Source organism: Emydura macquarii, unplaced genomic scaffold (assembly GCF_026122565.2).
Source record: "Emydura macquarii macquarii isolate MOO-44397 ecotype Brisbane River unplaced genomic scaffold, CSIRO-AGI_Emac_v2 contig_1253, whole genome shotgun sequence".
In the NCBI taxonomy this organism is placed as follows: Eukaryota; Metazoa; Chordata; order Testudines; family Chelidae; genus Emydura; species Emydura macquarii.
This window is the reverse complement of record NW_027131390.1, coordinates 81,867,431-81,885,123: the sequence shown is the minus strand read 5'-3', so window position 1 is coordinate 81,885,123 and position 17,693 is coordinate 81,867,431. Positions and strand designations below refer to the sequence as shown.

Below are 17,693 nucleotides of genomic sequence, written 5' to 3'. Positions count from 1 at the left end.
ACATGCTATTTGCAATACACATCTCTTCAAAATATTAATGAACTATGGGAAAGATCTTCACGTACAAATAAGTAAGACCAAGCCTTTTGGTTTCATACATAAACACTACTCTACTGGCTAAAAGTTGGAACAGTATTCTGCTTCAAAAATTCCTTGTCAGTCTTCAGTGAATCTTTTCACAACCATTTTTTTCCATTGTAAAATAAGATTTAATATCAAATAAAATTCAGAATAATAACTTGCATGTTAAAAGAATGTTGAATAGCTGATCATGTTCCTTTTGAAGCCACTGGGAATTTTCCCATTCCCATTAGAAAGTATAGAACCAAACATGGCAAGAAATAATAGTTATTCATTAAATGCAGCCACATTACATATCTCTTAATAATGCATCAGAAACAAAAGAGATGGATTATAGTACCATTGCCTTTACAGAGATCCCTGACATCGTCAATACTGTCCAACTCATTTAATGAGCCTTGAAGAAAAATATAGCAGCTACTTCCAAATGGAATCCAAGCAGAGGAAGGGCACTCTACACAGAAAAGAACAAACATCATTATTCTAAACACTAAGGAGTAGCAATATTGTTATGAAGACATTGCTTCAAATGGAGATTTAGATTAAAAAGAAAGAGTTCTGCACTGGAAATCACACAGTTTTTCTTTCTGGATTGTATATCTGTCTGATGAAGCATGAAAACAATTAAATACTAATAAATATCTGAAGCAAAAATAAATACAACATACTTAAGAATCTAATGTAGCAGGTCACTCCAAGAACAAATGCAGGACATGAAGATTTGTGATATATCAGAGAAATTAGAGACACAAAAGACTTATTAGATCACCTAACCCATCCCCTAGCCAGTATTTTGCTTTTTAGAGTATATTCTCCAGAAATTTGGCCATTTTAATTTTTAAGGTTTTTAGTAGAAGGGCTTCCAACAGTTCCCCTGGGATATTCTGAATATTCTGGAAATATCTCATAGATATCGCTGCTAAGGGGCCTGTCTTTTTATTCTGTTTGTACAATGCCAGCACAATGGGTTCATAGTCCATGATTAGGGCTCCCAGGTGCTACAGTAATACAAATAAACAACAACAACAGTTAGGAGATTTCCCTTATATTCAGTTTAATTTGTCCTTCGCTTTTTTTTATTTATAAAGAGCCCATCACCATGATATTTATTTATCCCTTTACTCTGAGCTAGATAACCTTGGACCACCTAAACAATTCATCTTGCTCACTGGTCTTCCCTTTGAATACTGGTAGATAGCATAATATTTTCCCCTTTACTCATCTGAACAAGTTTTATGTAGTCTTTTACTCTTTCATCATAAGTTAACTCCTTCAACTTCTTAGCTATTTTTATTGCTTTTTTCGGAATCCCTCTAGTTTATCACCTTTCAGGTAGTGAGATGCCTAGAACTAGGAGTAATCAGGGAGTGATTTCATCAGTACCAACTGTCACTACCCAGCTCTGCGGTGTCTCTGTTTATGCAGCACACAGTTGTAGTGACTCTGTTTTTTGTCAACGCTTCTGTTTTTGGACTATATGATCATTTACTACTCACTCTTGCCCTCTACCTCTCTTATGGCATTTCAGCTTACCAGTTATTTTCCATAAGAGCTGCAGGAAAAGAGAAGTAAATTCATTAAAAAAATATGTAGTTGAGGACACACTACATAACTGCTACTGGAAGGCTCAATGAGCAGGAAGGGGAAAAGAAAAGATAGACTAGACAACTAACCAAAACAATATATTTTCATTCTGAAAGTAGTCTCTCCCTCTGGGCTGTGTCTCACCTTTCACTGGTGTTCTCAACCCCTCCTAACTTAACCCTTGTCTCTTTAGTAGTTATAAAAAGATGTCTGATTCTAAAGAATCATTCCTGTTTTTTACCTTTTATGAACCTATTTCATTCTGTCTAACCAGCAACACAGACCACCAAGAACATATTACTCCAGTGTGCTGCTCTTTGCACTGAATAGAGAATTTAATTCAAGGATTCATCCTTGTATTCAAAGTCCTCTATTGGACTGGGTTTAGCTACCAGAGAGATCATTTATCCCTCCATGATAATGACCTCCCATGAAAGAAACTTTCCAATGAAACTGTTGACCAAAAGTGAGAGGCTTGTGAAAACAAAAGGTAGACTTGCACAGGAGTTGGACCTAGAACATGGAGCTTATTCCTGCACTTGGCAAATTGGTTAAAACAAAATTATCTGCACAGATAAACAAAACGTATTGGGGAAGAGTCAGCATGCCTTTTGCAAAGGGAAGTGATCTCTCACCACTCTATTAGAATTCTTTGAGGGCATTCACCAGGGACAAGGATAACCTAGTCAATATAGTATACTTGGACTTTCTGAACGTCTTTGACCAGGTCCATCACCAAAGGCTCTTAAGCAAACTAAGTAATCATGGGATAAGAAGGAAGGTCCTTTATTGGATCAGTAACTGGTTAAAAGTTAGGGAAAAAAGGGTAGGAATAAATGGTCAGTTTTCACAGTTGAGAGAGGTAAATAGCAGTGTTCCCAACAGATTTGTACTGGGAGCTGTGCTGTTCAACATAGTCATAAATGATTTGGGGAAGGGGATGAACAGTGAGGTGGTAACATCTGCAGATAATACAAAATTACTCAAGATAGTTAAGTCCAAAGCTGACTACGAAGAGTTACAAAGGGATCTCACAAAACTGGATGACTGGGCAACAAAATGGCAGATGAAATTCTATACTCATAAGTGCAAAGTAATGCATATTGGAAATTAAAAAAGAGATTAAAAAGATTTGGACTGTTCATCATAGAAAAGAGACGACTAACGGTGGATATGATAGAGGTCCATAAAATCATGAATGGTACGGAGAAAGTGAATAGGAAGTGTTATTTACCCCTTCATGTGACACAAGACCTAGGGGTCGCCCAATGAAATTAATAGTCAGCAGGTTTAAAACAAACATAAGGAAGTACTTCTTCACAGTATGCACAGTCAGCCTGTAGAACTTATTGCCATGGAACATTGTGAAAGGCAAAAGTATAACTGGAGTTGAAAAGGAATTAGATAGGATAGGAGAGGTCCATCAATGCCTATTAGCCAAGATGGTCAGGATGCAAACCCATGCTCTGGGTGTTCCTAAACCTCCAACTGGTAGAAGCTGGGAGTGGAAGACAGGGAATGGATCACTTGAAATCACGCTGTTCTATTAATTCCCTACGAAGCATCTGGCACTAGCCGCTGTCAGAGACAGAATACTGAGCTAGATGAACCATTGGTCTAACCTAATATTGCCATTCTTCTATTCTTACATCATACAAATGACCACAAATCTCACCACTTTTCAAATGAAGAACATGGTCTAAAATGCTACTGAAGTCCATGGGCATCTTTCCATTGACTTTAACAGTCGTTGGAACCAGCCCTAAATGCAAAACTGATCTCTCTTCACTGTAGCTTACCTTCAATAAGTTATACCACCCACAACCACTATCTCACACACACACAAATATAAACTACAATCAAGTTATTTCTCCTGAAGGCTGGAAAGGTTTATCACATATTTCTATTTTTAAATACTTGGAAAGTGCACTTATACTAATGATGAAGGCCTTATAAATAGATTAAGCAAAGTAGTCCTCATCATCATAAGGACTGAATAATGCTACAGAACAAACAGATTTCTCTATTGTGTGAGAATTTGAACCTTGACCTGAGTGTTCAGCCAGGGCCATGATACACAAAAAGAGGGACTCCACCAAGGGGTGAAGACAAATCTTTTTAGAAGTGTTTATTTTAGGTTCAATGTGTCTTTCTAGACCTTCCAGTGCTCTTGCAACACCACTCTGCACTATAGGTGTCTGGAGAAAATATTTTTTTGGGGATGTGGGAAGTGAGACTACCCTGCACTCACCCCAACAGTGGCTGCTCCTGTCCCATGGGGCTTGGCTTGGTTCCCCATTGTGGCCCGTTGGCTCTTGCCAGGTTGCTGCTTGCAGATTTGGAGAAGCCCACTACAGTGTCACTTGATGCACATGTCCGTGTGCGGGTGGGGCCCTCCTGCTGCAACACCCCACCTAGTCCCTTCCTAGCCCTACCAGATACAGGGCCTAAGGATTTCTCCTTTCACAAGGACTCCCCCACCATCCCCTCCAGATTCCTCTCTCTCCCAGGACTACTCTCCCACCATCACCTCAAGATTCCCCCCTTTCCGTCAGGGCTCTCACCCCATCCCAGCAAACCTCATCCCAATCCCCAATGCGGAGACTCTACTCTTCATTCTGTGCAAGACTCATCTCCTCTTCTTGGGACTCTCCCAAGATCTCCACTCAAACAGGTCTCCCCGGACACCATAGCTCTTCTTTCCCCATACCCTGCACCAAACGTGGCTCCTGAGCCTCCCTGTCCATTGAAGCCTCCCACAACTGTCACTTTTCAAACATCAATCTTTCCGGGAAGAGCCAGCATCCCCTCCTGGGACTGAGAAATCTAGCTCCACTTTCCAGGAATCCAGTGTGCAAGCAGGGCCCTCCCCCCAAAATATCCCTTCTTGGCCCTGGCACCATCAGATGTGGGGCTTCACCTGCTGAGCGGGGCATGCATGCAGGCAGTGGGGTGGCTCGCAAAATGACCAGGTGGAGAGATTTTTTGGGGGTGAGGAGGGGACTGAAACCTCTCTAGCCCTAGCCATGCGCCACCTGGCTGTATACCTCCCACTTACATACTGCCTCTAATCACTTCCACATCATCCACTTCATTCGCTTCAAATGAACTAAAGAATAGTTGTGTCACATTCCACCTGGGCTGAACAGGCACGTACAACACTTTACGGGGAGGAAAAATATTTGTTGTTCCATTTTTTTAATTCACTGTTAACTTTTTAAACCTTCCATCTAACTTTGATTTAAGGAAAAGATTTCTAAAAATGCTATAGTTTAAAAAACCACAGCATTACTTCATTGTTTGTTTAGCAGGAGCCTCCTATCACAGCAAATTTGCAACTTGAAGTCATTTTAGATATATTTCCTTGTGCATTTTTTTAAATAGGAGGTTTAAACATTTTTTCAGGCTATCCACTCTTTAATGTAATGGCCTCTCAATATGTACCTGAGCAGAGAGAGAAAGCGCGTGCCACATACACAGTGTGAGATTTTTGAAAGTACCTAAACATCTTAGGAGCTCAAGTCTCATTGATTTTCACTCACTTAGGTGCTTTTGAAAAATCATATCCATCCCAAATTAGCTTGTAACTTAACTGCAGAAAATGTTCTTGACTGCCAATGCACAGGAACATGGAGCCTAATGAGCAGCATTAAGCACATGCCATTTTGGCTGCATAAAGCAAAATTAAATTGGCATACTTGCTGAGCCGCAGGAGAGCAAGTGGGGGGGAACTCTTGGAAACACTTGGGAAAAAAGGGAAAAAAGCCACTCAAATGTCAAAGATGTATTGCAGGGGAAGTGCTGCTGGTGAAAGACTCGGTAATTGGGTATGTCTGCATTGCAGTCAGAGGTGTGATTGATGCATGTGTAGATATGTGATCTATCTGGCATGAGTACCAATAGCAGTGAAGCTGATTCAGTGCAGGCTGTATAAGCCTGTCCAGGACTGTGGCTATTTGCTCTGGTGGCTAGCCTGTGCTTCTGCGGTTGTGCTGCTATTGATGCTCCCACTAGCTAGTTTAAAGCTAGTTTGTGCATATCTATCTGTGCTGCAATTACACTTCCAAATGCAGAGTAGACACACCCATAGACCGTTTGGAGTGGGGAGGTGGAGAGCAAAGGATAGAACCAGGGAGGACATTGTTAAACTGTTTTCTCTAATCTCTTAAAACAATGTAAGTATTGACAACTCACTGCTGTCCTCTGTCTGAGATTGTCCTGCATTACCATATTTTTGCATATTATTAAATTATGCTGCTGTATTACCATTATGGTACCATATGACTATTGTCCCCATAGGATCCTTACAAAATTAGATGTGTACATCAAGAAGCATTCTCAGCAAGCAAAGCTTTAAAATTAGATATATAAAAGGAGCAAAGAAGAGGACACAGGTGAAATGAAAAGCAGGTAATGATGAAGTTTGCCTCAGAGGCATGTGCGCAACATCCACTGACTTCAAAAGGAGTTGTGTGTATCTAGCTGAAAGCAGAATTTGCCCCAAATCAGGGGGAAAGGACAGGATAAGATCCTCAGGAGGCATCATAAGAGAATAGGGATAACACAGTTAATAGTCACAAAAGCTTTTACAAAGCAGAATAAAATTGTTTTAGAAGTTTTGATACATTTAAATATATGTATTTGTCATACAGTATTATAAAATGGACTTCAGAAATCCTTAATTGTGATTTAATCTGTCGATATATTCAACTGAGGTTGGAATATCGATCTATATTCAATGCTGGGACCATTGCTTTGTTATATATTTGAAAAGTGCCTAATACAAGGGGCTCTAAGTGCTAATGCAATAGAATACATAAATAAAATTAACACTCTGTGCTGTAATTCCAAATTGTGAGATAATACTAATTACTCACCTGGCTGGTAGTTTATTGGGGAAGGGAGACTTGTTTGTTTTTTAACAATTGTTTTTGAAACTTGGGCCTAATTCTATAAACTGCTCAGTACCTTCACTCCCACTGAACATCTTGCAGGATCAGGACATTAGATGGTATTAATCCCCAAATGCTTATACTGTGACACATATGATGTGTCAGGCACTAAACCTTGTAACAAGTTATTTTTTATTCTTTTGCTATAAAATCCCAGTAAAGAGTAGGAAAGAACTTCTTGAGAATGTTTTCATGTATGTACACACTGAACAACATCATTATGCTCTTGCAATTAGTATTGTCTCAGTCTAATTAATTTTATTGTGTTGACCTTCATATGGTACTTGTAAGCTATGCAAAAGCAAAAGGGGAGAACAAATATTCTATGGCCAATTCCAAGAAAGCAGAACAAATTGTCTTTAAAACTCATTGCCACAGAAAAATGACTCATTCTAGTGCTCTAGCAGATAGTGTTCTACAAATATATGCCTACACACGCATCTATTTGAAGTATCAATACAATCACATAGTTATCAGATGATTTGAACATGCAACCACTAAAGTCAATGCCAAAACTCACAATGATTTTAATGGGGGCAGGATAAAAGGACACAGATTTATCCATAATATGTAAATTCATAAAATATTAGGATAGATAATCCTGGAGTCCTGCTTCTAAATTGCTTTGATGCTTTTGGAAAATCACAATTAAAGCATCTCAGGATTCAATGTACACACTCGTTAGAGTATAAGTATATAATTTAAGTTTCTATAGTATTTAGGTCTGTGTATTTGCCTGAGATGGTATTCTGGGCCTGCTTTTGGGGCCTGTGTGTCTGCCTGAAAGCTAAAGTTCTTGAGATACACGTTAACAAAGAACAAAGAGATAGACACCAGAGTCAGGCCAAGCACCTGAGTGGGAAAGCAAGGGAGGTGAAGAGAAGTGTTAAAAAACCCTCATAAACATAGGGCCATAAGCTGACCCTGGCCAAGATGTGACCCCACTTCCTGCCCCTCCCATGGGGTACAAAAGGGGTTGTACTAAAGCCCCTAGATCCAGACTCCCCAAAACAAAACATGACCATATATTGGAAGGGGTGGTACTGTGGGGGTGGGGCTGGGGGACCGGCTACAGGTATAATTCAGGCTAACAAGGAGTGGGAGACGGGGTTTCCTCAGCGAATGGAACCATGCTCAGAGGAAGGAGGAGTTCTATGGGCACATAGAACTATAATGGATGGAAAGGGAACTCTATCGGTGTATATAGAAATAAACCCGACTGGTGTGAAGGGCTTGGAGGTACGATTATGGTTTTAAGCTTGTCAGTGTAACCCCCAATAAACTTGTCATGGAGTGCCTGCAGATTGGACTGTTACTTTCCAGCAAACTGTGCCTGGGAACTGAGAGGGGACAGGGCAGGAACCCTAACAAGGCTTACTTAAGAAACCTACTTCCAAAGAAAGGTCCCAGTCCCCTGCAGTCCTTATTCAGACAAAATGCTGATTAACTTCTATGCAAGTTTTACTAAGGACCAAATTTACTTAAGTTTACTTAAGGACCAAAGCACCAATTCTAAACATATTCTGAGGCATCTCACCATTAGATTCTTAGAATGGCAATTTTCTCATTTTAAACGCACAGTGTGCTTGCACTGAGATTCTAAAGTGCTACAAATGATTGACAAGCGCACTACCAGCTGTGCCACACAGACTGATTTTTGAGGACTAACTATTGGTTAAGTCTGAAGATGTTAGTGCCAGAGTGTATGCTGACTTGCTGAAATCGTTCAGTTATTATTCTCACTTCCTCTTCTCTCGCCTCTTACCAAAGTCAAAGCAGATAAGATTTGATTGTGTTTGAACACAGTTCTGAAGAATCAAGTTACTGAGACAAAGCTGGTCAGTGTAAACCAAGGCAAATCACATTCACTGTGGTGTCTGCTAAAGTGATTAGACCCTGTTGTGACCAGCATTCAGTCATGGTTAGCTGAAATGACACTGAACAGTTTGCCCTGATTTACACTGACTGCTTGCTAAGTTGTGGCCAGCAAACTCCAGTGCATTCAGAATGGAATCTGTCAGAACTCACTAAGGAAACTTTGCTACAACTAAATTCACTATAAAAAAATTAATCCCATAATTTAGGCCCTCAGGGCTATCTAAATTATAAAAGGGGAGTCCAGAGAGCAGCCCAGGATTGGACAGGTGCAAAAATGGCTTAAAGCCACCTTAACATTCTGCCCCCTTCCTCCTTGGGCTGCAAGCTTTGTCCTACACCTCTTATTAAAAAAAAGCTCAGAATCTCAATCAGTTTCTTTTCCTTTTACGCAGCCAGGAACAGAACCAGGAGTTCTGATACTCAGTGCTTTGCTCTGATCAAGAGCCTAAAAAAGAGGCATCTAGTCTGTCTTAAAACGATTCTCAGCCTCTTGGATGAATTCCTCATAGAATTGTTTGTTCTTCTCTTAAACCACAGAAATTGTAGAAGGGGAAGTGAGTACATGTTTTTCCCTCCAACCTTGTCTTGGGATATTTTGCAAAACTTTCCACTAATACTAAAATCAGTTAAATTTTATTGGAGGTAGCAAAGTTGAGAGTCTTAATGCTCAGGGGCTGCCAGCTGCCTCCAACATTTTAAGTACTGTATCAATTAGACCTACAATCATTCTCTAATGTAAAGGCCAGGCTCAGATGTATGTGTTCATAAGACAACTCAAAATTACATTTCCAATTGAGTAAGTCTTTTGTATGCTTTCTAATGGCCAAGAGTTTTAAGCTGTATCTATTTGCTTTGAAATACATGCTCCATGGATATGTGGTATTTTAATAATATTAATATAATTTCCATTAATTCTAGTAGGAATTATGTGCAGTACAGTAATGCCCAGATGCCTCAGTTAGGATCAGGACCACCTCATTCTAGGAGGTGTACCAGCACATTAACAATACGCCTTAAGAATCTAAGATAACAAGTGACATACAGAAGGAAGAGGAAAATATTTGTTTCTAACTTTTCATATACTTTTGTTTTAAATAAACACACTTCATTTATACCCTTTTATCCCTCACTCTTATCCTTTCTTGCAGGCTATGTGGCACTAATGAATAACTGAGATGATTTTTACTCACATTTAAAAAAAATTAAAAGTATATATAAACTATACAGGGAGGAAGCATGGTCTTGTGGTTAAGGCACAGGTGTACAGAAATCTGTGTTTTACTCAGCTCTGCCACAGACTGCCTGTGCAATTCTGTCTACACGTCAATAATGGGCAATTTGTTTTACGGTAATAGCTAGCAAAGGGGCTAAGCCACTAGCGTGAATGTGACTCAGGCACACAAATTTTCATGCACAATGATAAAAACATCCAAGACCTAGCTCATCTAGCAGTTTAGCCCAAGTACTCCTGCATCATTGCTGACTATTGCAATAATACAGGTACCAATTTTTCTAATATATGCGCTTCCTTTATGCCTCAATTTCACAATCCATTAAAGAAGGATTGTGAGGTTAATCTTTTTAATACCTTAAAAGCATTGAGGATTCTTGTGTGTATCTAACTTTTGAAAATAGTAGGGTATTGAGTATCTATGTGCATTCCCCAACAAGCAAGATGGGAGAACACAACTCTACTTCCACAAGAAATGTGAATTCCAAGGATTTATTATTATAAGAAAAGACCCTGACACTTTGCAATAATTTTTTTTGTTTCGTTTCTTATCATTAACATGCTATTTTTAACAGGAGGGCTCCTTCAAAAAATGAATTATTCTACTGGTGCTAAAAAGTAGGTAAAGCCAACAAGCAGTGCTCGTTAGATTATAAAAACTTTAGATGCCTCTCCATATCACAAGTACATGTCCAGGGGTGCTTCAAATACAGATTGTATTATTATGTAACCAGAGTAAAACCTCAATCAGTACAAAATCATCTTCACCTCTAAAAAAATGTTAGTTACCAGTTAGGACCTTTATATGGTTGGTGGCCATTTCTGTTGATTAAATTATTTTCATAATAAAAAATAAAAACGGATTAACCATATTTTACAAGTTCTGCAGCATTTGAAAGCCAATTCTTGCACTGACAGAAATGTATATATTTCCTAGTGCTTTGTCAAATTCAGTTTTAAATGAGCTGCCCCATTTCTCTTGGGAGACTTCCCTACTCTAGAGCTCATTATTGAAATTTCCCCCCTAAAATTTAGCTCATATTGTCCATTGTTTAATTCCATCCCATTGCTCCTAGCTGTAACCCTTTAAAACCATATTAAATAATTTCTCATCCTCCTTGGGGTTTAGTTAGTAAGCGTTCCACATACTTATTAAGAACAGAATAGACTTTTCTAGCCATAAAAATCTGAGTATTTCATAATACACTATGAAAAGTAAGGTAGCACTGCAGATATGGCAACAATGCAGTCACTTAAACTCATCTAAATCATGATCCACTTTTAAAATCTAGGTACTTGGTTTTGTTTGTTTACAGCCATAAAACCATGGAATCACTCACTAGCCACAGAATTTATTTCACCCTTTCAATTTTTTTTAAATGTATAGCATATGTCCAGGGCAATGAACAGATGGTACATTAGATTAAAAAAAGAAAGAAACAGAACCACCACAAACTCTTCAGCCCTAGATTCTGCATAGACAATTACATGTGGTTATTTTCCACAACAGAGAAGAGGAACTAAAATAATGCAAATGCAAGGCAAAAAATTCAATAAATGAATAATAGGTATGACACAAGATTTGCTGTAAATTGTGAAATGTACCATACATTTTTCAACACACAGCCCCTCTTTACATTCCAAAACCAACCATTTTTAACATGCTTGTAGGCTAATGGGACCATGATGACCAAGAGGGCATGGAGATGCGTGTGTCTGGAAGGGTGTGTGTGTGTGTGTGTGTGTGTGTCAAAAAGAGCTACAGCAGGCCAGAAAGGAGTGGGAAGGCACAAAGTCAGTGTGGCCAACTGTGGCTCAGGAGCTGCATGTGGCTCTTTTATAGTTAAAGTGCGGCTCGCGGAGCCCCCAACACCCTCCCCCCCCATTCTCTGCCTACCAGACTGAGGTGGGGCGTTCAGGGCTTCTGACATGCAGTGGAGTGGTGAGGGCTAGAGGTTTCTGCCCAGCAGGGAGGGGGGTCTCAGAGCTTCAGCCCCAAGGGACACACTTGTCGGGGCTTCAGCCCCAAAAGTAGGGTGAAGAGGCTAGGGGCTTCTGCCCTGTGGGAGGCACCTGCTGGGCTTCCAGCCTTTCACCATGTGGCAGAGTGGTGGTGGGGCTTGTGGCTTCTGCCCTATGGGATGTGCCCGCCATGCTCTGAGTTGCGCCACCACCCCACAGGGCTTAAGTCCAGAGGCCCAGCAAATGTGCCCCAGCTCTTGAACTTCTGAAAATTGTTGTATGCGGATCCAAGGGTCAGTAAGTTTGGCCACCCCTGGTATACATCCTGTACTTCCACACACCAAATCCCCTTCCCTTTTGCGGTGGAAGGGCAAAGGAGAGAATTCCCATCCCACCCAATAAAACAATCTGGGGGAAAAGTCAGCAATGGGAACTGCATGGAATTGTCACCCCTCCTACCACTCTCCTCCCATGGGATTTTATTCAGGAGGGGACAATCTTTCTCACGTGCTAAGGCCAGCATACATAGAACAGGGATACAGTTCATATATCAAGGGCAGCATAGAGCTTGTCTACACATAGAGAAGTAGCTACCCAAGCAGATCTTGCATACTATTGGCTTGTCTTACACAAACCATTTAACTGTGGCACGATGGGGTGTGAACCTACCTAGCACTTGCCTGCCATGGTCTATCTGTGTGGACCCTGCTGACACATGTCAATAGTTCATTAATGAGCTTTGCACATAGGCAGTTAGATTGTGGCAGGCTACTGAGGGTTAGATTCACACCGCAGCTTGCCCAGTATAATTGTTTGTATGTAGAAAAACCCGTAGTGTGGAAGAACTACTTGGGCCCTGGCCCAAACTGTAGGGTTTTGTCAAGATCCAGTATGGGCTAGGGGAGCAGTCATTGGGCTGGGACTCAGGAAGCTTAAGTTCTCTTCCTAGTTCTGCCACCTACCATCCACCAAAAAAAAGCCACTGCTCCAGGTTTGGAGGTGCTTTAAATCGAGGGTAGTTTAGCAGGCTAGGAGTACAAGTTAGAACCTGGGCTCTGCTTTAACTCAGGCCGGGTCTATGCTAGAGACTTTTGTTGACAAAAATCAGCTTTTTGTGCCAAAACAATGGTGGGGTACACACTGTAATTCCCCCTGCACCACCACCCGCCGATGCAACCCCCTGATTTTGCAACAAAATGAAACCACCTCGATGAGAGGCATAGAGCTTTTTGCGCCAAACTTTTAACAAAGCTTCAGTGTAGACACCGCACTTAGTAATGTCGTGGTAAATGGCCTCCAAGAAATGTCCCACAATGCCCATCCTGACAGCTCTGGCCATCAGTTTGAACTCTGCTGCCCTGCAGCCATCTGCCCCTCCCCCTTTAAAGTCCTGGGAATTTTTGAAATTCCACTTTCTGCTTGGTCTGTATGGAGAGCTCACATCTCATCTTCCCAGCTGACTATGGCAGCTTCATGCATCAAAGGCTCTTCCACTTGGAGCACACAGGAGCTTCTGGATCTGATCAGCATGTGGGGAGAGGAGCTGTGCAGTCCAAAGAACTTCAATACAAATTTCTCGTTTAATGGCAGAGAAGGGATATGAGCAGAACACGCTGCAGTGCCGTGTGAATATCAAAGAGCTGCGGCAGAGATACCAAAAGGCTAGGGAGTCAAACCGTCGCTCTGGTGAAGAGCCAAAGACCTGTCACTTCTATAAGGAGCTGGAAGCTATCCTCAGCAGCGACCCCACCTTCAGTGTCAAAAAGTCAGTGGATACCTCCGCGGGCCTGGGGGCAGCAGACACTGGAGTCAACCCCAATGAAGAAGTCGTGGACGAGTAGGTCAAGTTGGAGGATGATACGGGGCAGGGTACTGGGACATTTGGTGACATGGGGAGCCAGGACCTCTTCTCGACCCCAGAGGCTTTGAGTGAGTCCCAGCCCTCCAGTGCCGGCGTGCAGGATGCAGGAGAAGGGAGGTCGGGTAAGTGATTTTTTTGACCTGATGCTGCTCGGTTACATGAGATACAGCTGTCCTTTGCTTTGTTACATTATACAACTGGTTGAAGAAATAGACGTACACAAGAATAATTGTGTTCACATGTGCTTCCCATTCCTCTGTTCAGCTAGGCAGTGCGGTGGAAAAGTGTGTTAATGTACACCAAGATTTAATGGGAATCCTCCAGAGAGATCTCTAGGAAACTTTCCTGGAGGTACTCGCCAATCTTCTGCCAGAGATTGCTTGGCAGAGCTGCTTTGTTTCTTCCCTGTATTGTAGGAAACTTTCCCGTACCAATAAGAAATCACTTGTGCAGGGAACAAAGCGGCACACAAGCAAGCAGCATAGAGGAGATGCACCTTAGCATCCCTGCTTACTCTCAGGAGTGAGATATTGGCTTCTATGGCTCCCTGCCTGTGGAAAATGGTGGCACAGTTTGAAATTTTGTCCTTATTTACCTGCATCAATACCCCAAACAACCATCTAGAACCTTTTCCCCAGCCTGAGTGCCCTCTTTCCCCACGCACAACTCACCATGCCCTGGTTGTTTGTCAAGCTGCGTGCCAATTGACAATCAAGGGGAGAAAGAGGTATATTTTACAGTAATGCATAAATGCTGTTATTGCACTCACAATAATGCTTCTGTTCATTTTTATTGTGCTACTATAGATGTACCCTGGAGAGGAAACCCTTCCATACCTGCCAAGTGCCTGTGGCTGATAAGAAAACAACCCCAGAGAAGCAAAGAGGAGATGTTCCAAGAACTCCTACAGTCCTCTGAGGCGGGAAAAAAAAAGAAAAGAAAAAGGGGCATGGAGACACACTGTGTCCGAAAATCAGAAAATTGATAAGCAGAAGAGGAGGGAAATCCAGGAGTGAGTGACAGCAGGTCACAAGCCCATGATAAAAGCCATGGAGGAGAAAACGGAGCTGCTAAAGTCACTCAGAACGTTGGAGACTGAATTCATGCATGCTCGTCCACCCTCAGCCAATACAGAACTGCTTTCCATGCCCTCCCCAAACGCCACCCACACATTCCTACTAATCTCCTGGCCCTTCTCAGTACCCCCTTCACTCCACCCCTTCAGACAGCTTCCAGAACGAGAGCTGGACTTATACGCAGCTGTCATAGCTCATACTGCCCCTTACTGCTTTCTCCCCTCCAGCCCAGCTTTACTTGTGTGTTGTGAATAATTGTTATTTAATAAAGACATCCTCTTGTGAAGAATAAGCAATCTTTATTTGTCTCTTGCACACGGTGGTTGCACCTCACATTGATACACAGTGCAAGCTGGATAGCAATCATAGCATGGCACAATGCTGGTTATAAAGACACCTTACTAGTGCTCATTATTAAAATAGTTCCTCAAGGCCTCCCTGATTGGAATGGCTCGCCATTTTGCCCCTGTAATAGCCTTGACATCTGGTTGTTCACATTCAACCACCAGGGAATCTGCCTCTGCACTCCACTCAGGGGAAAACTTTTTCACCCTTAGTGTTACAAATATTTTGGAGCACATAGCAGGCAGCTATAGTCATGGGAATATTTTCCTTATTTAGATCTAACCTTCCATAAAGGCATCACCAGCAAGCTTTTAATCTGCCAAACGCACATTCAACAGTCATTCAGCACCTGATCAACCTGTTATTGAAGCACTCCTTGCTGTTATCCTGGTTCCCCGTATAAGGCTTCATGAGCCATGGCAGTAAGGGGTAGGCTGGGTTTCCCCGGATCACTATGGGCATTTCAACATCTTCCATTGGAATCTTTTGGTCTGGAAGGAAAGTCCCTGCTTGCAATTTTCTGTACAGGCCAGTGTTCCTGAAGATACCTGTGTTGATATCAGTGAAATGCACACGATGATCCACCAGCACCTGCAGTAGCATAGAGAAGTATTCCTTTCTATTGATGTACTCCATCAGAAGATGATCCAGGGCCAAAATTAGGATATGTGCACCATCTATTGCCCCGTCACAGTTAGTGGAAGCCTTCTCAGCAATGTGATTCCCTATTTCATGTGCATTTTCCAGACTCGTAGTCCTTCGTAGCAGAATGTGATTAATGGCCCTGCACACTTGCAATGACACAGCTCCAATGGTGGACTTCCCAACTCCAAACTGATTAACGAGCGACTGGTAGCAGTCTGGAGTTGCCAGCTTCCACACGGCAATTGCCACACACTTCTCCATCAAGAAGGCAGCTCTCATTCTGGTGTCCTTGTGCAGCAAGGCAGAGGCGAGCTCCGCACAGAGTCCCATGACTGTGCATTCGAAAGTTCTGCAGCCACTGCTCATCACCCCAGACCTGCATAACAATACGATCCCACCACTCAGTGTTTGTTTCACATGCTCAAAAGCAGCGGTGCACCGTGTGCAGAAGCTCCGTGAATGCAAACAGTAATCTGGCATTGTTTGTTTGCATGGCAGACAGCAGGCCAGGCACCTTGAATTCGAGTTCCGATTTGGAGCTCATGACCAGCCGCAATATGTTCAGAACACTGACGACAACAGTAGAGAGCAGTGCAGGACCCATCCTTTCAGATGGAGATGATGGGTGCTCAGGAAACGGGCTGCTGAAAAATGCTGCAAAACGCAGCTGGAAACCCATGGAATGACAGGATGGAAATCATTGCATCATGGGATGATGTTGAGCCCGCACTCATGATGCACTGCGATCCTCTCCGCCTTTCCACAACTCCTAGCGGCACAAGGTGGCGAGTTGCACAGTGGGATAGCTGCCCACAATATACTGCTCTCAGTGTCAATGCTAGAGCACCAACAGTGGACGCACTGCAATGCTGTGTGGACAGGCACAAGCGTAATTACAGCCATAGGCGTGCACAGCACACTTCATTAGGGTGTGCACACATTACCTAGGAGATTTTACCTGCGTCTTACCCGCCGCCAGAAAACCGACCTTATGTTTGGTGGCAGCTCGCATCATGCGCGAAGTCCTTCCCCGCAGCCGAAAAAACTGCCGGCGTTCTTATTTTTGGCGGCAGCTTGCGTAACCGATCACTTCATTCCCCGCCACTGGAAAAACTGCCGGCGTACTTATGTTCAGCGGGTATCTCGAGCCCTGCATTAGGGCACACCCTGTGCGCATGCCTATGATTACAGCACTTTTTGATCACTGCTGTAACTTGTGTCAACAAAACTTTCTAGTGTAGACAAGGCCATAGATGCACTTTGCAGGGAGGATCCAGGAAAAAAAATAATTCAAGTGCTAATGGCCCTCCAGTGCCTTTCCACAATTTCCCCTGAAGGTCTGACAAGTTCTCCCCCAATTGACTGGAAAAGAATCCTAGAGCATTTCAGCACAAAGAACCATGGAATATACCCCCAGACACACACATGGGTGAGTGCAGAAACAGTGAAGATACAGTAACTCAGGTAGGGCTTTGCAGTGGGGCGGTAGATACCCATCTTAGGAACCTGAGTGCTCTGACCTGGGTGCCCAATCCCCTGGGTTAACTATGCAGTGTAGAAATAGCCACTGTCACCTGAGCTTTACGTCCAGGAAAACCTTAGTCCAAGGCTGTTGTGAGCTTGTGCATCTATCCTCCTACTGTGTATAGCTGCTCTGCAACACAAAGGATTGTCAATACTTCAACTGATAGACAAAGGAGAGCACTTTAACCCACACAAAACCTTGGCTCATTTCTGGATGTAATTACTACACAGTGTCTTTTCCTCTTTCTATAGGGAGTTTCATCCTGAATGGGGCATGACGTATAAGCAAATGTTCAAGCCAGCATTGGACACTTTTATCATAACAAACAAATAACAGAAGAAAACCTTTTTAAAATTAAATGAAAACATGTTTTTTGTTTAGATTTAAACATTTCCCTATGCTGTTTGCAGCCTAAACATTGCAGCATTGTGCAAGTGCATTAACAAATAAAACTGATCAGTTTATTATCCAGGTGAAGTGGAAAAGTAAGCAAATAGCATTATTTAGGAAAAGTAAGCAAATAGCATTATCTATCTTTATTCAATTTTATTAA

At 42.2% G+C, this 17,693-nt stretch overlaps 1 protein-coding gene across 2 annotated transcripts in view; it reads right to left on the bottom strand.

Annotated features, from left to right (window-relative positions):
- Positions 1-17,693, bottom strand: part of CD302 (CD302 molecule) — a 30,999-nt gene that overhangs the window by 10,684 nt on the left and 2,622 nt on the right. For both annotated transcript variants that reach the window (XM_067549382.1, XM_067549381.1), the window contains exon 2: positions 422-535. In XM_067549382.1, coding sequence (XP_067405483.1) covers positions 422-535 — 114 coding nt within the window. The remainder of the gene's footprint in view (positions 1-421; positions 536-17,693) is intronic.